General features: G+C 36.1%; 1 protein-coding gene across 1 annotated transcript in view; it reads right to left on the bottom strand.

Annotated features, from left to right (window-relative positions):
• Positions 1-23,039, bottom strand: part of LOC150110373 (cilia- and flagella-associated protein 58-like) — a 133,573-nt gene that overhangs the window by 9,148 nt on the left and 101,386 nt on the right. The window contains exon 10 of the mRNA XM_090396969.1: positions 10,377-10,535. Coding sequence (XP_090253095.1) covers positions 10,377-10,535 — 159 coding nt within the window. The remainder of the gene's footprint in view (positions 1-10,376; positions 10,536-23,039) is intronic.

Genomic DNA, 23,039 nt, shown 5'->3' with positions numbered 1-23,039 from the left:
TTCATCTGAAAATTGTTTTATATTATGTTAAAGTGGGTTAACAAAATGTAAGAAAGCATTTTACAAAACAATTTGGATAGGCTGGATCTTTGGGCACGTTAATAGTAATACAGTAAACTACCAATTTTCTGGCACTCTGGATTCCAGAGCCTTGCAGATTAGAAAGTTTGTCAAACCAGTAGGAGTCTCATAATAACAACTCATCAGTACATCTCTGAAATACATACATTAGTATAGTATAAATGAAAACAGGTTTATTTACTGCAAATCATAGATTAAATATATGTAAAGCCAAAATTTTCATCAGGAGAATTATCAAGCATCAAAACAAACCACAACTAATGTCAGCATTTTTTTAGTCTTGACATTTGTACTTTCTCCTAGCCACTACAAAAAACCAAAGCATGTAATTTAGGTAAATTCTTTAATGAATACAGTAGCATTTGCAGCATTTACAATATCTGACAAATGTTTCATGAAGAGTGAGCAAATTTAGCCTTCATAGAGCCTTAATATTCCTTGGTCTTAGATAAGAAATATTGTAAATATACTGTATAAACATTTTTCTTATACTAGAATTCAGCTCTGGAGTAAGATGAACAGTTGTTCAAATTGAGAAGAATTTTGCAATATTCTGGAGGGCTACAGATTTGCAATGTCCTCGAGCTTCGGCCACAAAAATCTTTTTAACACAGTAGTAATCCAGTCATTTTTATTTTCATGTGTAAATTTTAACATCTTTTAAGGCCAGCCCTAGGGCATTTATTTTTCCTGTCATCAGTGGCTTGCATTATTGCATGCCTGCTACTACACTTCAACACCTTAAGCTAGTCTATGCTTAGATTATCTAAATTCTGAGACCTTTTCATCTTTTGCTCTTAATGCACTTTACAATGTGCATCACCAATACAATTAGTTTCATCAGCAATATATGTTGCTCAGGACTGGGATGCTCATTTTTAAACCTTCAAAGCCATCCTCACACTCAATTTCTAATTTAAGTTCTTTATGGAATAACTTAGCTTGTTCAATTAACATGCTATCAAAATAAGTCTACCTCATTACTCCAACATTGTTGAAATTATTCCATCCTTGCTAGATCATGTTTTCAATACTCTCTTACCATTTTCATTGTCTAACACTCATTTATTTCTTAGAATCACTGTCTGCTAAGAATTTCAGTATTTTGTTCATTTGGTTGTTTATATCATAAACAGTGGATGAACCAATACCATTGTGGTTTACACTTGACACCACCACTGGACTTTATCTAGCTTAGAAGCAATAGCTAGAGTTAAATGTAAGCAAAATAAACAAAGAATCATTAAATTCAAGGGATCACCACCAGTTGCAGATATAAATGATTAAGTGAGTGTTTTAGGTTTTATGCAATGCAAGCCATCTGTGGCAGCCCAGTGAACTAGCTGAGCAGTCTCTGGAATTTCAAGTGTGCTCTTGTAATTTTGTCTGGACTAAAGGAGGTGCTGACCATTCATTGCCAGAAAATTGGTGGTATATCTGTATCAGTTTAATTTAGCAAAGTGTAAAGTTAGTGATTGGCCAAAGGAGATGGGATGAGGAGTATTGTATTGTATTGGTGGGGCATTAAGGAAGGGGAAGGAATCTGGATTTGTGTGGAAAGTAAGTTGAAATTCAAGGGGACACAACAAAACAGGAATAAGTGGGTAATCATGCAACTATATAAGGTATATAGTTGCATGAATCATTCTGCTGTATCTGGTATCTGTAGATGACTTTCCAGTTTTGCTAACAACTGTAATACACAGAGTGCAATATTGCGCAATAGAGTGCAGATACAGCAGAATGATTTAAATGGATTGATAGTGTGAGCAAAGGATAATGGTTTGTTAGTTTAATGTGGCAAAGTGTAAGCATTCTGGTATGAAAATATTACATGCTGTGCATAACAGTTAGCAAAACTAAAATGCAGGAAATTGATGAAGTTAGAGATTTGGGAGTGATGGTAGATAGGGTGTTGAAGTTCAGAGGACATATTTTAATAATGGTTAGTATGGGCTTTCTGTAACAAACTGTGAACAAGAGGATAAGGAGTGGTTTCTTTGTGCGGAGGGTGATTGAATCGTGGAATGCATTGCCTGATGGAGTGGTGGGAGCAAGAACGGTCAATGAGTTTAAGGAGTGGTATAATAGACTTTCTGTTTCTTAGGGAGAGACCTCCCCTCGATGAAGATGGTGAAGGTAACACAGAGGATTGCTGCAATTATGAGGAGGACACTGACCTGCAGAGATGGGTTATCATTCCATTGTATAAGTCTCTGATCAGACCACACTTGGACTATTGTTCTCAGATTTGGTCCCCAGGATTTGAAGGGGATAAATTAACTGTGGAAAGGATACAAAGATGGTTTCAGGACTGTACAAGCATAGTTATGAGGATTGGTTGAGGGAATGTAGACTGCAGAGTTTGGTGGATAGAAGAAGGAGAGGTGATATGATTGAGACTTTTAAAATGTTGAGAGGTGGTTACAGGGTTGACACTGGGGAGTTCTTTCGCTTGGTTGAACAGCAGGAAGGAGTAATGACAAGAGGCTATCCCTGGAAGTTACGAAAGCAAACTGTGAGCAAGAGGGTAAGGAGTGGTTTCTTTGTGCGGAGGGTGGGTTGAACCATGGAATGCATTGCCTGATGGAGTGGTGGGAGCGAGAACGGTCTATGAGTTTAAGGAGTGGTATGATAGACTTTGTGTTTCTTAGGGGGGGGGGGGACCTCCTCTCGATGAGTCTTGACAGACTTTATGTTCTTAGGAAGGACCCACAATGAGTCTTTTGACTCCATGGACGCCTGAATAATAATAATAATAATAATATTTTCATACCAAAGTGCATAACCTTATACTTTGCCACATTAAACTAAGAAATCATTATTATTCTTTGCTCATGCTGTCAGTTTATTTAAATCATTTTGCATTATCAAACAACTGGATAGATATTACCCGAAAGAAGCAGTCCCAATGCAGATCTTTGTGGCACTCCACTAGTCACTCACATTCTCCTGGATTCTACTCCACCACATACCTCTCTGATATCTGTATGCCAGTCATCCTCTTATCTATGCAGTCACCTTCATATCCATTCACAATTAATTCAAATTATATAAAAGTCCAATAGTATCACAGTATAGCCATTTTTTTTTTATCAACTCAACTTTCACTTATAAAAGCAAGTATTTAGTAATTTAGAACCTATCCCTTCAAAACTGTACTACTCCCATAGAGTATCATATTCCTATTAACCTATTCCTGAATCAACCTTTAATCAACTTCTCCAGAATAATCTAAACTATCACTCCTGAAATAATAACTGGTGTAATTTGCTTCCTCTGTCTTTAAACCTCCCTTATATAATGGAACTATCCTGCCCTCTTTTCACATCCTCAGGACCTTGCCATAGCTGGGACAAAATAAACATCTTGTTCACAGACACTGAAAATTATCTAACACATCCTCATACAAGTGGGATCTGGAAAGTTCTGATAAATACCTAGAACAAAATTCATATTAAAGCAACTGATATAACCACAAGAAAGCACATATCTTAAAATCCTTTAATCCCATGTTTCATCAAATTGTAATAATTTGTTCTTTTTCTTTTAAGATATATAAAAAGGCATAAAATTAATTACTTTTTTGTCCTAGGTGTTTATCAGAACTTTCCAGCTCCCCCCCCCACTTTCCATAACATACAGAATGATATACCCTCAAGTTCCACTGTTGTATTCACATTGCCCATTTTCTCTTCCATGTTAGGCTCAATAGCCTGTCACAGCCAAGTAACTTGGTATGTTTGAAACCTAATTAATGCTCTGACAGGACAAATAATCTTATCTGCATAGCGTATTATGGTTGTCAGTTGCATGTGTTCTTCGCCAGTTTGTCTGTTTTGTGGGATGAAAAATCCTGCTACTCCATGTGAGATCAACTAACTCACCTTCAGTTGATGAAAAGCCATGATAAAGATTCTTTGATTCCTAGATAGGATTTGAACCCACGTCTTTCCAACCAAAACCAAATGGCATTATCAAAACTGACTGAGCTATAGATGCTCTTTGTATTCATATTGATGTTCCACAATATACCAACTTCCAGATGGTCTATCTCTGTTCTTCCACTAGTCTCCACCACATTGGCTACTGTAATATCTCCTCCATCTGGATGATACACTTTTACAAAATGATCTTTCATTTTGCTTTCATTTAAGTATACATAAGAGTATTCATTTAAGTTATTCTTCCATAACCATTCTCCCTCTTCCTCACCAAATGGCAAAAGAACTCTTGAAGATTTCCTTTGGCTTGCCTAGCTAATTTCATATTATAATCTGATTTGGCCTTCCTTTCCTGATAGTTGCCAGAGACTCTGCTATATAGATAACTTTTTCTTTATATTCCATATTTTTGCAGCTCTTGCTTAATGATGCTATCTATCTATTTAATTCCTATTCAGGGCTTATCTCCTTCATCTTTAGTATGCAGTTCAATATTACTTCTTTGAATCACACTCAAATCATTTCCCATTCACTACTGATATCCTTCCCTTGTAGTTTCTATGCTATGGCACTGCTTCAAGCTGCCTCTTCTTGTTTTTTATACTCATGAGTTCAATGAAGAGAGGATGAATGTGCAGGATGAAGACCAAACTGGCTGTCTGTTGTTAATCATTTGACTGCTTGACTAAGTGAATGAAAAGATTCAAGAAAATAGAAGGTTCACCAATTTTGTGTCAAGTACACATCCACACATTTCTCATTCTTTATTACACAAACCCATCATAGAACATTTACAGTATTACAAACCGGGTGCAAGATCAGTGCCAAAAATGCTCACTGAACACACAAAATAAAATGCATTGTGCACTGAACATTTTTTTCAGTACTGCCAGCTGCTTGAACATTTATGAACCGCATTGTGACAAGAGTGAAACTTTGATTTCTCATGTGACAACAGAGAATACCAATCAATACAATGACAACCTAGTAAATCGCTAAAGACAAAAATTCAAGCAGATGCTTTCCTCTGGGAAGATCATATGTACCATGTTTTCAGACAAATGAAGTGCGTTGCTTATTGACTTAATGTCTGAAAGAACAACAATAAATGCAGATGTCTACTATAAGACTAAAAATGTTACAACAGTTTATTCAAAACAGGGCCTCCTCAACTCTGGAGTTGTTTTGATTCATGCCAATGCACAATCCCACAGTATGGCTCAAATATGCTGGCTGTTTGAATATTTCAACTGGGAAGCCTTTCAACCCACTCTATATTCCTACTTTGCACTCAGTGATTTCTATCTTTCTTTACACTTGATGAGATTTTTTTAGCAGCTCAGCAATTCAACAGTGATGTTTGCTTGAAGATGGCTCTGATGACAGACGACTTTGATGAGAGTATATAAAAACTTGCACTCCAATATGGGAAATGTCTCAATGTAGGGGACAAATACATGAAGAAGTAGTAGTTGACAGTATGTATACACTTGTGACAATAAAGTAATACTGAAAATGTTCTCACTTCATTTCTTTACAACCAATTGATACATTGTTTCTAGAAGTGCCTCCTAATACTTGCCTTCATTCATTGTGCTAATCTGCTGATACATAGCATCTACATCTTTCTTTGCATCCTTTTTGGATGGCAGTAACCAACTACATATTTTGTCCCAATAGTATTTATCCTGCACCAGACAGACTAAAATGAACCATCTCACTCAGCCTTGAATTACTTGTTCTTAACTTCTAGTTGGTTTCATTTCAGTTATCATCAGTATTTTTTTTATCAACATAATTTTATCCTTCACATACTTCTTTTTTCTTTTCATTCACATCAACTCTTGTCCACTTTTTTCTGCATATTCATCACTAGCATTCTCTCTCTCTCTCTTTAACCACCATAGTCAGCTGCTAAATGATGCTACCTATCTAATTATTTTCCATTCATGGTTTATCTTCCTCACCTTCAGAGTTAAGAGTTCTTTCACTCTTTTCAACATGCAAACAAAAATCATCAAAGTGAATCTATATGGTAAAATCTAGCCTTAAATCATGTTAGAGGCTTAATGGAGTGAAACAACACCAAGAAAAGATTAAAAATATCATTTAATTCTTCCAATATTCATCAGGGAATACAATATGAGATGTAAAACACACACACACACACACACTGTGGGCACCTGTTGATGGCCTAGGATGTAAATTAGGATCTCAAAGTATTAGTTTCCTATTTTGGGAAATTTAATGGAACCATATTTATTTTAATTAAGCCAATTTCAGAGAGAAGCTGCAGATTCTAAAAAGAGAAAACAGTCTTTCTCTTCTAAATTTATGATGGAGCATGGTGATCTTTTTCCAACTTATTCTATGAGCCATATCAAAAGGAAGGTATGCATAGCCACAATCTGTTCCTGTAAGAGATTGCTGTTGGCCAGATTTGTGGTAATAATGTAATTAACTATGGGATGGATCCAGCCCACAGATTACTCTCAGTGCCACAACATCTAACCCATAAAAAATATAACATGATTCTATATAACCTTTTGAAAAGAAAAAAAAATACTAATTGATTTATATGTGTGTGTGTGTGTGTGTTATTACCATTACTTCACACTGCATGGAGTCAGAAGACTCATTATGGGATGTTCATTCAACTGACAACTTCTTTATCATAATGAATCTTAAAATTCATAAGATTCCCTGCATTAACAACATATTCTGGTAATGCATTCTATCCACTCACAGTTCTCCGTGTAAAAAATCTACTCCTCGCACTCTTCTTCACCACACTCTTGCATAACTTCTAGGGATGGTCTCTGGTTCTTCCTCTCTCAACTTCTACTCTGGATTAATCTGATAAAATCTCCTCACCAAATTAAACATCTCTATCTTATCACCTCTTTTCTTTTATCCATCAAACTCTGCAATCCACATTCCTTCAAACTTTCTCCACAGTCAACATTCTTGAGTCCTGATACTGTCTTAGTCACTTGTCTCTAGACGCTCTCCAGTGTTCACACATCAAAATGAAATCAGGTGACGAAATCTGAGCACAACAGTCCAAATGTGGTTTATCCAGTGCTTTATGCAGTGGCACAACCACCTCCTTATCCCTACTTGTTAGTGTACTTCCTATCCCTAAATGTGCAATCTTTGCAACACTTGCAATATGCCCTCTAAACTTCAGTCTACTGCCACATCTCAAATTTCATCCACTTCCTGCAGTACAGCACCATCAATATAGTACACAGCCATATATTTTTGCACTCCAAAATGCAATACCTTGCACTTATCAATATTAAAACTACAAACTCACTCCTTAGTTCAAGTCAAGCGTCTATTCAAATCTTCCTGAAGAGAATTAAGATCAACAGCACAGCTTATATAATAATTCTCCCCAACTTTGCATTATCAGAAAACAGCTGAAGATTCCCAGTCAGTCACATGATTATATCATTTACAAATAAGTTAATCAGCAGAGGCCCAAGAACAGAAATCTGTGGGAAGGGGCATGCCACTGGTTACTCTCCTTTGTTGAGACACTGCTCCATCATACACAACCTGCTGGTATCGTTCAAAGAGCCAATCACCAATCTCTCTAACCAATATACTATTTATTCCCATTCCTCTACAGCTTGTACACCAACTTATCATGCGGTAATCTAATGAATGCTTTTGCAAGGTCAAAGATATTACTGCATATGATTCTCCCTTATCTAACACACTTTACTTTATCATAAAATGCAAGTAAACTGCTACAACAAGACCTACCATTTACAAATTCATGCTGACCATCATAAAGAATACTATGTCAATCAACCCAATCCTGTATTCTATTCCTAACCAATCTCTCCAACACCTTGAGACTACAACTGCAGATATACAGACCAGTATATAACTGGAAACTTCTGTCCTAGAACCATGCTTGTGTAGTGGTATTATTTTGCCAATGTTCCACTCCTTGGAAACTTTACCCACTTCAAGAATTTCATTAAATAACCAGGTCAAGGGCATAACTATACATTGTGCACATTCCTTAAAAATATGTGGTGATATGTCATCGATTCCCACAGTCTTATTAACATCTAACTCAATCATCACTTGACACACCTCTGATTCTTTCACTTCCAATCCTTTTAATACTTTGTCTCCCTTCTACATGTTTCATGGCACGTTTACACCAGTATGACATATGCTAATAAAGTGGTCATTCAATAATTCCAGTATATCCTGATTTACTTTTAACCAACTGAAATTACCCTCTTTTATATTTTCCAGTTTCTCAGCCATATGAATGAAAGAAAAATGTTCCTTGAGTATATATAAGTTGTCTGGCAGCAATATTTCTAACATACAAGCAATGCACACATTCTTTTTTTTTTATTACTGTTTTCAGTAAGTTACATCACATCTGGAATTGGGATGAGTCAAAAGAATGACAAAATCAAGTGCTATGAAGAAGAAAAAAAAACCATCAAAGTTGTAACTAAATATAGTAAAGATTGAAACCAGAATGGTTGCTGGAATTTTATGTTCACTTTACAGGAAAAATAATAAATTAATTAATTAAATAATTATATTCATTAAAGTAATTATTCATAGTATCATTACACTGCAATGGAATACTGCAACTGCACTCCGAAAGATTATGTTTTAATGTAAACAAAAAGTGAGTGGCAGTTACCAATCATGATAATGATAAAAGTAGGACAGACGAAATTAAGCAACATCTGGTTGGCAAGAATGAAGCATTTGGAGAAAGAAAATGAAGAAACTATTGACTGATATAAATGGAAGGAGGAAGATGCTAATAAGGTGAAGAGGATGAGCATATGCCAGTGTATGTGGGATTTGAAAGTTAGTATTATTATTATTATTATTATATGACACCTCCAGGGAGTCCAAGGACTCATCGAGGGAGGGCACCTACTCTACAATTCTGTCTACTCTACAGCTCATTCTAACTGCAACTACACCAATGCCATCTACTGCCTACCACCACCACTAGTATTTCCACAGACCATCACAAACATCCATGTTCACAGCAGGATTTGAACCTGCAGCCTTTTGCAGGTTTAAAAAAAAAAAAAAAAAACCTGTGAGCAGATATGCTAACCACTCGGCCAACCAGGCAATATTGTGAATAGTATGGTAAATTAGCAGCAGAATTAGTAAAGGTGGTATGGTAGGAAGTCAACTGAATAAATTTATATGCAATAAGAGAGAAATTAGTCAAAACACTAAACTAGCTGTATACAAGACAGTGTTAAAACCAATTTTAACTTAGGATCAGAGAGATGGATTAGAAATACACTTCTTGATCAAAGACTGGAGACCACAGATGGCATCAATGGCAGTATCATATTAAAAACAAGGATATTAGGAAAGAACTTGACATTATTAGCATTCAGGAATGTGTTAGCAGAGCTAATCTTGGGTGGTGTGGCCACTTAAACAGAATGGGGGAGGAAAGATTAGTTAAACAAGTGTTCTTTGTCAGGATGGCAGTAAAAACACCCAAAGGAAGACCAAGAAGGTGGTGGATTGATATAGTAAAAAGTGCCTTAGAAGACAGAAATATAAGATCTGATGATATTGGAATGTTGATAGGTGACAGGCTAATCTGGAGGAAAATTGTTGTTAGGAAGTTAGTAATGAAATAACTTTTCATGTAGTACTATCATAAGATCCTGCACACACCCCTGAGGGTATATATGTTATGAATAGGAATTTGATGATGGTGAAGTATGGTGAATAATAGGATGCATAAATCTTGTTACTAATTGTCAAATAGCTAAGAACTTTGCTTGGAAGAAATAAATGTGTGAAAAGCATGCAAAAAGATCAAATGCAGATTGGAAGTGGGATGCTGTGCAACACATGTCACATCATATCTAACTGTATTTCAGCTTTCATGCCATTTTTAGGATTCACATAGCTGAAAGTCACTGTGTCAAACTTCTCACCCTCAGATGAGAAACCAAAGAAATTGAACTGGTGTCTATTCAACTCACTGAACCCTAAAAATAGCATGAAACTGAGAAAACTGAAATACAGTTTAATTCACTCTCCTAGATTCCATGGTACAGTAGTTAAAATAAGAGAGGTAATTCAAGAAAAACGTTAGCATTGTATGTATGTTTGTACAGATGTTATTATCTGAAACCATTGTCAGATACTATCTGACAATGACAAATTTTTGTTCCTTTTACATGACTGGTAAAGAGGAATATATTAGCTTAATAGCAGTCACTCAATCTCTTTCTTCAAAGTACAGTAAAAAATATTTAAAAAAAAAAAAAAAAAAAACTCAATATGTATATCGTTCTGTAAAATACACACACCTACCTCTAGCAGCCTCCAGCGATGAAGATTCATAGGATTATGAAACTCATTTTCGAGTACTTTACATTTCATTTCTTCTTGACTCAGCTCTTTCTGTGTTTGGATCAGTTCTCGACGTATGCGTTCCATTCGATGTGCAGTACCTGTGAGTAATTTTTTTTCCTGACAGAGACGTTTTATCTCCTTTTTTAAAAGTTTAATATCATCAACTCGCTGTTGGTATTGGTGTTCTCCTCGACTTATTGTAATATCTTGTATCTTTAGCTTTTCATATAGCAAAACAAGCTCATCATTCCTTCGTACTAACTGGGCACCCAAAATGTTTCTTTCATTTATTGTCTGTTAGAAATTAAACTTAAGTTTCAATATTTTAATGACAATTCTTTCACTAAATTAAAAATAATAAGCACAGTGAGTTACAGGACATCTGACTTCCTCAGTTCTGAGGTTTCAAATAATTGAATGTTAGGACTGGGGGGGGGGGGGGAGATCGAAGATCAGATAACCAGTAAAACTGCCAATAAGTAGTACCATAATAACCAAGTTTCAGAAATCTGAAATATTAGATAGAAGTTCAGTTGTCCATATAATCAGTAAAGCTTGTATATCACAATGATTTATTTTCATATGTTAAGTAAAAATTTGAAAACGTTGGATATTGGGAGATGAATATAAAAATGGCATATAACTCACTGCATATTTATTCAATAAACAGCATTGCAAAATTAAAATTTGAAGGTCTTCACATACTGGAGATGGATATAAACTATGTAGTCTCAAAACTGATTATGGAAGCCCATTCTAACTATCCAAATGTCTGCCACCTTGCCCGTCAATCTCTCTCTCTCCAACAAAACACTCACTTCCAATTGTATATGTAGGACCAATAATATTTTGCTAGGAATACAGATGCAGCACTGCATACAACAAGTTTTTTTTTTTTTAATTATATCATATAGATTTTTATAATAGTGCTTTTGTGTGATAGTCAGACTGGATATAATCATTGTACAGTAGTACTGAGGTTCTTAAAGTGTTTGCTTCAGTTGTTATCTTGATTAATGTGGAAATGTTAGTTAATGCTATAGAACTGGCAGCAGTAAAGAAGCGTATGCCAGCAATGCAGAAGATTTCAACTTGGCGATTTGATTTTTTCCTGGACTTTTTTACAATATGCACCCAAAAACATTAAACAATTATGAAGTGTTACATCAAATGAAAAAAAGCAATGTATTAATTACATTGTGTGAGAAGTGTAATGAAATGTTAGGGTGTTTCAAAAATTGCTGGTAACTGTATTATAGAACTGGCAGCAGTAAAGAAGCGTTTTTCCTGGACTTTTTTACAATACGCAGCCAAAAACGTTAAACAATTATGAAGTTTTACATCAAATGAAAAAAAGCAATGTATTACAGTGTGTGAGAAGTGTAATGAAATGTTAGGGTGTTTCAAAAATTGCTGGTAACTGTGTTATTGGGATATTGGAAGTGCTTGTGACAATAATACTAAAAGCAATGTGGAAGAGCTTAGGCAGAAGTTAATGAAACTAAAGAGTCAAGTTAAACACATGGAGATTAACTGGAAGAAGCAAGTATCTAAAGATGTACAGTAGTGAACAAATTAATCTGAATATTCATATTTTAAAGAATATTTTATTTTGCAAGAAAATAAGTACTAAAATTAAACTCCAACTTGACCTAATAATTTATATGTGCTGCTCTGTTCCTATTAATTAATTTGCTTAGGCATGGACTCTACCAATGCAGAAATAAGAAAAATGTGCATCTTGAAACCATACTTTTATAATGGATTGTATTAAGTTATCCTTCATATCACAATTTAATTTTTCCAAGTCTTTTTTTACAAAAAAATTTTCTATCGAGTTAATGTCAGGAGAGTTACTTCGATGTTGTGTTTTTTTAAGAACTCTTTCACTTTTGTTGAAGTATGGTATGGAGTGAGGTCCTGTTGAAAGATGAGCTCTTTGTTTTTCTAGATCTGTGGGACCACTCTTTTCTCCTATATTTTTTATATATTGGTCACTTTTCATTATATCAACAGGTGCAAGTGATCCTGGACCATCGTGTGTAACACAACCCCAGAACATCTTTTTAGCTGGGTGTTTAGGAGCTTGTTGAAGGTAGGCAGGAGAAGTCTTCTCAGCTGCTGATTGGCAACCAGAGAATACTCGCTCTCCTAAGACAAAGAAATGGTTCTCATCTGAGAATATGACCTTCTTCCACTTCTAAACAGTACAAACTTTGTACACTTTTTCCCCCTGGAGCCTCTTTTTCTGCATAGAATTCATCAACAGTTGTTTCCTTTTTGGTTTGTGGGCAGTCCTTCCTGCTTCCAACAATCTTCAATGGATAATTATGTCATAAATATTAATCTCACTAGCTGGCAAATCTCTATTCTATCTTTGAAGACAATCTTTGATTTATTTTGCTTTTCCTTACTAGTAAGCGATCTTGAGTACATGTAGTTTTCCTTTTTTTGCCACATCTCCCCAAAACTCTTCAAAATTAAGTACCCAAACACTACACTCATTGGCAATTTGTCTTTGAGTCATGAATGTGTGCTCAGAAAGAGTATATATTTTTGAATGTGTTCTTCGAGATGTATCCATTTTATAGCTACACAAAATGAATAAAACACTACAAATGTCAACTTGTTTACACTATTAAAAATGCACAATACTATTAATAAACATCATAGAAACAGTTAAAAATGTTAGGGTGTTTCAAAAATTGCTGGTAACTGTGTTATTGGGATATTGGAAGTGCTTATGACAATAATACTAAAAGCAATGTGGAAGAGCTTAGGCAGAAGTTAATGAAACTAAAGAGTCAAGTTAAGCACATGGAGATTAACTGGAAGTTAATACAGTTAAAACATGCAGTACTCAACCAGAATAGTGAACTAAAACAACACCAAAAATAGTAAACCAAAACCAACAACTTGACAAAAATTTGGCTTGTTCAGATTAATTTGTTCACTACTGTAAATGATAAGTATTTAAATATGATAGGATGACTTTATATGATGATTCAATCATTAAAGGTGTGGTAAATAAAACAGTACATAAGACAAGTTTCCTGGATGGTCGAATAAAATGAACATCAGATCCTCTGCATAGAAGGAAGGAACAAGCATCAGAATTAGTGGTAATGGTTGGCACAAATGACTTGGATAGTGAGACAAAGAACGTGGAAATGAATTTGAAGAAGTTTTTGCAGGAAGTGAAAGATAATAGCATCATTGAGAAAGTAGTTAGTTTGTTGCCCAGATATGAGAGTAGTGATCTGAGAAGGAGAGCAATACTACTAAATGACAAGATAGCTGAATTGTGTTAGACAAAGAGCATTCAATTTGTGAATGTATGGAGTGAATTTGAAGGGAAGTTAGAATGGTTCGAAGCAGATGGAATGCATTTGAATAGGTTTGGTTGGTCATTTTGAGTGATTGTTGTTTATTAAGAGTACTCAGGTTCATACAAAATTAGTATTACAAATGTCAGAGAGGTTGAGAAGAAGGTGTGGAATGACAGGAAGAAGAGGGATACAAAGGTAAGGAAGTGATTACTGCAAGGCAAAGTGATACAGTGCAAGAGTAGTGGGGATGATAAGGATATGAATGAAAATCTGCATCAGAATCAGGGAAATGGGATATGGTCAGAATGGAGAGAGAGAGAGAGAGAATACAGGGTGATGGTGTTGGTGGGATGACCTCAAAGAGTGGAAAATTGTTATGCTTGTATACTTATGTATGGAGCATCAGAAACAAAGGGACTGAGTTTGTAGCATTGACTGAATCAACGGGTGTGGAATGACAGGAAGAAGAGGGATACAAAGGTGAGGAAGTGATTACTGCAAGGCAAAGTGATACAGTGCAAGAGTGGTCGGGATGATAAGGATATGAATGAAAATCTGAGTCAGAATCAGGGAAATGGGATATGGTCAGAATGGAGAGAGAGAGAGAGATGTACTGTAGTAGAGAGAATACAGGGTGATGGTGTTGGTGGGATGACCTCAAAGAGTGGAAAATTGTTATGCTTGTATACTTATGTACGGAGCATCAGAAACAAAGGGATTGAGTTTGTAGCATTGACTGAATCAACATCCATCCATCCGTCAGTGGTTCTAACAGGCAGCTAGAGCCTTCCAAGTATCCTTGGGTTTCCTAACCATGATACGAGGATAAGGAGGTTTCCCCTATGCCTCTTAAGTAATCTTGTCTGTAAATTGCATGCATTCTACTGGCTGGTTTGCCTGTTCTGAGGGATGAAAAACCTTGAGTTCCTGGGAGGAAAAAACCCCTCTATTTCTGTATGAGACTGACTAACTCACCTTTTAGTCGAAAGAGACCAGATAAAGATTCCTTACGTCATGGATGGGAATCAAACCCAAGTCTTTCCGACCAAAGGGCTTCATCTGTACCAACTGAGCTATGAGGGGTAAATCAAATCAACATACTCAAAGATAACTGGCATATATGAAACTTGATTGACTGACGATGATGATATACCATCAGGACTAGAAATGGTACGATACAGAATTTTCTAAAAGAAGAGAAAGGTGAAGAGTGGCTGGTAATGATAGCAGGGGAATTGTGTCATTAAAGAGTGTAAGTGGAAAATAATAGTATGTGAATATTTTGAAACTATTTGTTGTGAAATTGAGATCAGTAGAATAGTATATCTAACAGTATGTTGTTATAGGCAAGGGAATGTGGAAAGCATTGACTGTGAAATGTCCAGGCAAATTAGTTGGTCAAGCAAAAAAGAAGATGATCCTAATGGGAGATTTTAATTATAGAAATGCTAATTGGAAAGAGGAGTAGTGTATGGTAACAAGCAGACTGAATTAATAAGTTTCTATGGTATATGTGGAATTACATGGCTGAAGTATGACAAAGAGAAAGATGACTAGCAGGCACATGAGCAGTACAAAGCACAGGCCAAAAGAGTAACCAGTGTAGTAAGAAAGGCACAAGCAGAGAATGAAAGGAAATTAGCAGTATGTGCCAAAGATAATCCTAAGGAGTTTTTTCTGTATGTTGCAAGTAAAAGGAAGAATGTTTATGACAGAATGATTTTAATGAATGCTGAGGGGTAACTAAATCAGGCAAAATAGTAGAATTACTAAGTGAACACTTTGCAAGAGCATGTCATCCAGGTTGAAATATTGTAGTAACAAGAGTGGTAAAGGCTTATATGATAACTGATATAAACGAATTGGATAGCATATTACAGAACCTTCATATGAATACAGCTATAGGATTAGGTGGTATACCAGCTTGAGTTTTATGAAAAAATGTTAGGGTATTGGCAGTACCTCTGATCACATTGTTTAATATTAGTTTCAGCCCTGGGTTAGTCTCAAGGGGATGGAAAGTAGATGAAAATAGTTCCATTGCATTAAAGGAAGACAGATTACTAGCAAATTACTCACCGATCAGCATATCAGGAGTTGTTGTCAAGGTACTGGAGAAGTTGGTCAAGAGCAAAATACAATAATGAATAGACAGAAATTGAATACTACAAGGGTGGTCTGAAAAGTTCTCGGCCTAACAATGAAAAAACAAATTTATAATTTCAAAATTATTTTTATTTTTCAACATAATCTCCCTTAAGACTAATACATTTATTCCAGCAATGCTCCAGTGCCATTATCCCATCCCTGCAGTGGTTCTCAGTAAGATCTGAAAAGTACCTCTCTACAGCTGCAATCACCTCTTGATTCGAAGAAAAATGCTGACCACTGAGGAAGAGTTTTAGTTTTGAGAAGAGATAGAAGTCAGAAGGAAACAAATCTGGGGAACAGGGTCGATGTTCCAACAATTCATAGTGCAGATCCCTTAATTTTCCCATTGCCAAAACACCTTTGTGGGCAGGTGCATTGTCCTGATGAAAGATGATTTTTTTCTTCTGCAAACCGGGTCTTTTCTCACGAATTTTTTCACCTAGTCTGGTTAAAAGATCATCATCATCATCATCAAATTCCTGCCATAGATCGAAATAATATTCCTCAGTTATTGTTTTACCCTTTTCAAGATAATTAATAAACAAAATGCCTTTAGCATCCCAAAACACCGATATCGTGACATTTCCTGCTGATGGAACAGACTTTGTCCTCTTTTGCACTGAACAACCGGCTTCTGTTCACTGTTGTGACTGCTGTGTAATGGTGAATCCAAGTCTCATCATTAGTAATAAATCGATGCACAAAATCAGTTTTATTCTTGTTAAAACACTCCAAGCACTGTTCAGAGATTTTCATGGGAGTGTGTTTTTGATAAGCTGAGAGCAAGAGCACCCATCTTGTGCAAAGCTTTTTCATTTGCAATTCTTCATGCAAAATATATCCTACACGTTCTTTTGAAATGCCTATAGTCTTGGCAATTTCACATCCTTTGGCTCTGCTGGTCATCCAATACCATATCGTGCACATGATCAATGATTTCTGGTGTTGTTACACTTTTTTGGACATCTTTCACATAGATCATCTTCAAGGCTGGTACGGCCATCTTTAAACTCGGCAGCCCATTTCTTAATTGTTGAAAATGAAGGAGAAGAGTGTTCATAAACCTTTATGAACTTTGAATGAATTTCTTTTGGTGTTAAACCTTCTTTTACAAAGAATTTTATAACCACATGATACTCAATTTTATCCATTTCAAGCGATACAGACCACACTTTTGCTTCAGACAGTTGTATGAAACAAACTACTTGATACAATGACTTGCAATTTCAAATGGATGCTTATGACAGATGTACCAACTTAGAAAAAAAAAAAAGAATCTTGCCGATAGTGTTGCCATCTATGGTCGAGGCCAAGAGCTTTTCAGACCCCCCTCGTATATGGGGGTGGGATATGGTTTTATGAAGGATAGACAGGTATATAGAATGATCTTTATGAGGACAGGATGAAGATTTGTGGGTTGACAAGCAGAAAATGGATGATATGATTGAAACATACAAATTGCTGAAGGATTTTCAGCAAGAAAATCCTTCAGCAATTTAATTCAAATCAAAATACAGAACGTTTTCAGAACAGGACTAGTAGTGAGAGAACTATGGCCCATCCTTGGAAATTGAGCAAAGAGTGTAGTTAACAGGGAAGTCAGGACTAGATTTCTTGCTTGGAGAGTGGTGAATGAGTGGAATAGGTTGCCAGAGTCTGTTGTGGGTGTCATAACTATGAATGAATTCAAAGCACTGTACAAATATTGGATAGCACCTGGATATTTAAGGCATCGAAAAGTCTATGGACTCCACAGAGTAGCCAATAACAATAACTATTTAAAGTATCATATGATGGAAGCAACATGAGGTTTATTGGTGTAGGATTTGGTGATAATCTCACAGGATGTGGTTGCAAATAAGGTATTAACACTGTCACCTGTTGGTAAGAATGATCACACATTATTAGTTTGGAAGGTAGTGAAACAGGAAAAAGTTTTTAACAAGGTCTATGTATGGAACCATAAGCTGGCTGATTATGAGAAGCTCTGTATTCAGCTAGCATCAGTATACATTGCTGATAACTGATTAGAGATTGGGATTGATGAATTGTGCAGTGCATGGGAAATGATAAGGCAGTATCTAACATGAGCAATGCATACCAAGAGTTCAGCAAATAAATAGAATAAGCATGAGATTAATTATTAAGGGGGAACTATGGAGATACAGATTGGAAGAAAGAAAGATCACGTGGTAAGAAGGAAATGGAATTTATACTCACTGGGAGATAATTACTTGAGACAGCATGCGATGCAGGGGACTGAGAGTGTGAAAATACTGGACCTGGCTATAGGATAAGAAGAGCTATCTATTACTAAAGAGGCCATGTGATCTAGACTTGAAGATTGTAAAATATGAGGAATTTTCTATTGAACAAGGATATATGTAGAACTACAAGGCAGATGATTATAACAAGCTTAGGAAGAAGCCATGCCATGGTATAAAAACCTGCAAGGGAAGGATGTTAGTAGTGCATGGAAGATAGTTAAGGGCATCTAGATGAAGCAATACCATATTGCATATTTTAAATCAGGAGGTTGATCAGATATGAGTTAAATGAATGAATAGTAAAGTAAAGAATATGAATGTAAAGTTTAGAGGACATATTGCTAAGGTTGCTACAGTAGCCCATAAGATTACTTGGCTTTGAGGAACAAATTAACAAATAGAGATAAGGACGTTGTTATTCCTCTTTATAAGACCTTGATATGCCCACATCTGGATTACTGTGCTCAAGTCTGGGTTTCTTGGGGATGAGGAGGACGTGGTGGAGAATATTCAGGGGGGGGTGACCAAGACGGTGAGTGGCCTGTGGAATATTCTCTATGAGGATAGACTGAAGGTGTGTGGATTGCAGAAGTTGGCTGATAGGAGAAAAAGAGGGGATGTGATAGTTGCTTAAAAGGTTTTATAGGACAGATGCAGGGGAAATGTTTCAGCACTTGGCTAGAGGGACCAGAACAAGGGGTCATCCCTGGAGGCTGAATAAAGGTGTGGTTAGTAGGGGTGTGAAGACTAGATTTTTTTGCTTCGAGAGTTGTGAATAAGTGGAATTGGTTGCCAGAGTTCATGTGTTCAAGGAGAGGTATGATAGACTGGGCCCCCCATGATGAGTCTTTGGACTCCATAGAGGTGCCTGTATAATAATAATAATAATGTTTATTTGATAATGCTTTTCATTGTCACTAAAACCAATCCACTGAGTCTGTAACAACATCCCACTCCACCTCATACCAGATGGCTTCAAACTCACTGTCACATGGAAAACTGTTTCTATTGCAGTCGTAAGTTTCTTCCCTAACTAAACTCAAATTACCAATAATAGCACAACCCTCCACTCCTATCCTATCATTCCTAAAAATACTGTACCCTTTTATATTTGACACCAGTTAGTATATCTGCATCTGATAGCCAGGTCTCACTAATCCCTACAGTCTGAGGGCTAAATGTATTCACCAAGGCAATAAACTCTACCTTTTTATTTGCAGTACTCCTGACATTCATATAGAGATATAATAAATTACCTGCATGCTTTTTTTATATACCACTTCTGTAGTGTGCATGACCCAGTTGGACAACTTGAAGATCTCTATTGTGATTTAATGCCTTACTTATTCTGACATCCTTGCATATGCTAAATAAGTCTGAACCAGCCTTGCATATGCTTAATAAGTCTGAACCAGATGAATGCACAATCATTCTTTCCATTTCCATGATAATACACATTCCTATCATTAACACAGTTATATAACATAGTTGCTATTTTGCACAGATTCTCATCATTCCTCCCATCATATTCTAGTTTCCCTTATTCTCTGCATTAGTTCTCATAGTAATTAATAATTTCTCCATCCTCCTGATACTATATAAATTCAAGTGTAGGCTGTCCCTCTTATACAAATCCAAACTCCCTTCAAACTTACTTCACACATCCAAATACTCACAACCATTATTTTTATATAGCCTATGCATCAAACTGTTTGCCATCTTCTTAATTCCATGATATCAAATCTAGGTAATATACTAATTATTTTCACTTTCTCACTCTTCACAATCACTTCTTCTAACAGTTCTTTCATATCCTTTCTCATACTGTATTTATCAACAGATAAATCATTTGTTCCTACCAGAACTACCATTTCTTTTAATTTACTTTTCTGCTTTTCAATTAGGTACCCAGAAAACTCCAAGTAGTGACATGATTATTGATTCCCATTTTGAGGATTTGAATCTCCATACCATATAATAAAGTATGGAGATTCAATCTTGTATGTCTGTGTGTAAAATATAAATATACATGACAGTTTATATGGCAATAACCAGTAAAAGTGCAGAGAAGTAACTAGTTTATTCAAAGACACTATGTTTCATATTTACTTGCATAATACTTTTTCAGGTGTAAGAGAAGAAACTGACAGACAGTAAAAAATAGCACAACAACAAATATGGAATTATGTAGCATTCAGATTTAAATTATGTGTGACCATGCATTCAATGCTGTATGCACTGGCATGGTCTCATTTAAAGGCCTCAGAGCTTGGCTGACCATAAGGTAGAAAACTTTCAGATAAATTAATGCTATGATTTACATCTAGGTGTATAGGATGTATGATATTTCAAAAGATTCCCAGATTTTTCTTTCTGTTTTGTCAAAGTACTGGTATAAGATTTTGGATTCAGAGAAACTTGATGTTTCTCAGTCTGCAGAGGCATCATGTAGATCAGCTCAAGATAATACATGCAATGATGGTGCTATAGCTTCACTTCTTTGAATTTGTTCACTGTAGTGTATGACTCCTGGATATTTTAGGGTGATGTGTCTGAGATCAATGGCATCACTTTCTCATTTCATAAGATCATCAAGTGATCTCATCCTGAGTATTGTCCTAATTTTATATTCTATATGGATTTTACCCAGTTTCCGGTTTCGTGGAAGCAGGACTAATATAGAGAAGAGTAATAAAAATCTTTGACTTCTACACTTCTAAAGGTGCACTGAATGCACCTGGTAAGGAGCCACGAGACAGTGAGTTCATTGTAGCTATTTTACAAAAAAGGTGTCATTTAGAAATTGGAGTTCTTTGGACAGTAATGAAATATGGACTGTTGCTCCTATTGCTGAAATGAGATGCCTAGCTTTTGAAGTCTGAGATTTTTAAGTTAAATTTGAGATCACTAAAGAACTCAAGTTTCTTTAGTTCTTTGGCAATTTATTCTTCGATCTCAAAAGAATGGCTGTCATAAGCAGACTATTAATAAGCTCCTGTTTAATCCAGCTGCTCACTGTATTAAAGATAATAATGATGTAAAAGGTTTTATATTCTTCTTCTTCTTCTGCAGCTTCTCCCACTTAAGTGGGGTCACTGTTTGTAATGAGTCTCCTCCACACCTTCCTGTCTTGGGCTGTCACCACATCCAAGTTCTTCATCTTCAAGTCCTCTTCTACCAGCTCCCTCCATCTCTTCTTTGGCCGCCCACACTTCTGCCTTCCTTGCACATCCATCTGCATGACCCTTCTTCCCACATATTCGTCCTCCCTCCTCATCACATGACCAAACCATCTCAACCTTGCCTCCTGTATTTTTGCTCCTAAGTTCGTAACTTTCACTGTTCCCCTGACATAGTCATTTCTCAGATGATCCTTTCTGGTCACACCGCACATCCACCTAAGCATTCTCATCTCTGCTACTTCCATCCTGCTGATGTTATTTTTCCTCAGGGCTACAGTTTCTATAGCATATGTCATAGCTGGCCTCGCTACTATCCTATAAATTTTGCCTTTCAGATTGATCGGCACCTTCTTATCGCATAACACTCCAGCCATCTCCCTCCAGTTCCTCCAACCCGCTTGTATCCTGCATCCCATTTCCTTCTCAGCTCCTCCATCTTCTTCCACTGTTGAACCTAAGTATCTAAAGTCTCTCACCTTCCTAATGACATTTCCTTCCAGCTCCAGATCTGTCTCCTAGCCGCCGCCAACTGCGCAACACATATACTCTGTCTTACTTCTGCTCAGTCTCATACCTCTCTCTCTTCCAGTACTTTTCTCCATCTTTCCAGTTTAGTTCCCGCTTCTTCTCTTGAATCTACACACAACAAGATGCCATCTGCATACAACATTGTCCAAGGCGCATCTTCTCTCACCTCCTCTGTTACCACCTCCATCACAATATTAAACAGAAACGGACTTAATGCTGACCCTTGATGCAAGCCAACTGTTACTTGAAAACTTTCTGTCTGTCCCAAACAGGTCCGAACACTTGTCTTCACATTTCTGTACATTTCTCGCACCAACCTGACATATTTCTATGTAAAAGGTTTTATATGCCTTCTGTATATCAGCTCAGTTTCATCAAAGTTAGCCAAAATTCTTAAAATATATAAATTTGCACTTCTTTCACTGCTCTAACTAAACTCCATTCCTTGCTTGGTGCAGCAAAATCTAAACATGACAACTTATAATCAGAAGCAAGTAAACACCAAAGATGATGTTTACCATCTTTGGTGTAACTACAATGTGCTGTATTTTGGTAAGATGGAAACAATTCATTTGAACTATATATGGAGGAGCAAGTGAGATACATCATGTATGGCAGAACTAGAACCACCACCACTCTATCTAATTACATTCTTAATGCTGCTAACCCTGACAATGAAGATTCTATCACTCACCCAAGCGATCTGGAATAAATCAGAAAATATTTTTAGATCCTGTGATGAGCTTGAGAGAAGAATTATTGAACTGAGAGAAATTATCTTTAATGAGATCCACCTTAATTATACTAACCTAAACTATAACCTATCTGATTGTTATTCCTCAGTCTTCTAGGAAGATGAAGTCATGCATTCAAAATAATAGTTTTTTTTTTCTATTTTGTTTTCTCTCAGATTTTAGTCATTCAAGTTTCTTCAATTATATATATATATATATATATACACACTAATAATAATAAAAAATACTAATAAAAATAAGTATATATATACTAATAATAATAGTTATTATTATTATGAGTCTGAAGACTTTTTGCATGAGGCCTGCCCTAATTCTATCCAGACAAACCCTTCCTACCTCTCCTTGAACATTATCACCAAGAAAAGTACTCACAGATAACTGATAACTCTTACGATCCATTCCACTTATT

Source organism: Typopeltis vanoorti, chromosome 1 (assembly GCF_054136105.1).
Source record: "Typopeltis vanoorti isolate ZY-2024b chromosome 1, IOZ_Tvanoo_1.0, whole genome shotgun sequence".
NCBI lineage: Eukaryota > Metazoa > Arthropoda > Arachnida > Uropygi > Thelyphonidae > Typopeltis > Typopeltis vanoorti.
Note: the sequence above shows the minus strand (reverse complement) of the source record. Positions and strands in the feature narration are given on the sequence as shown.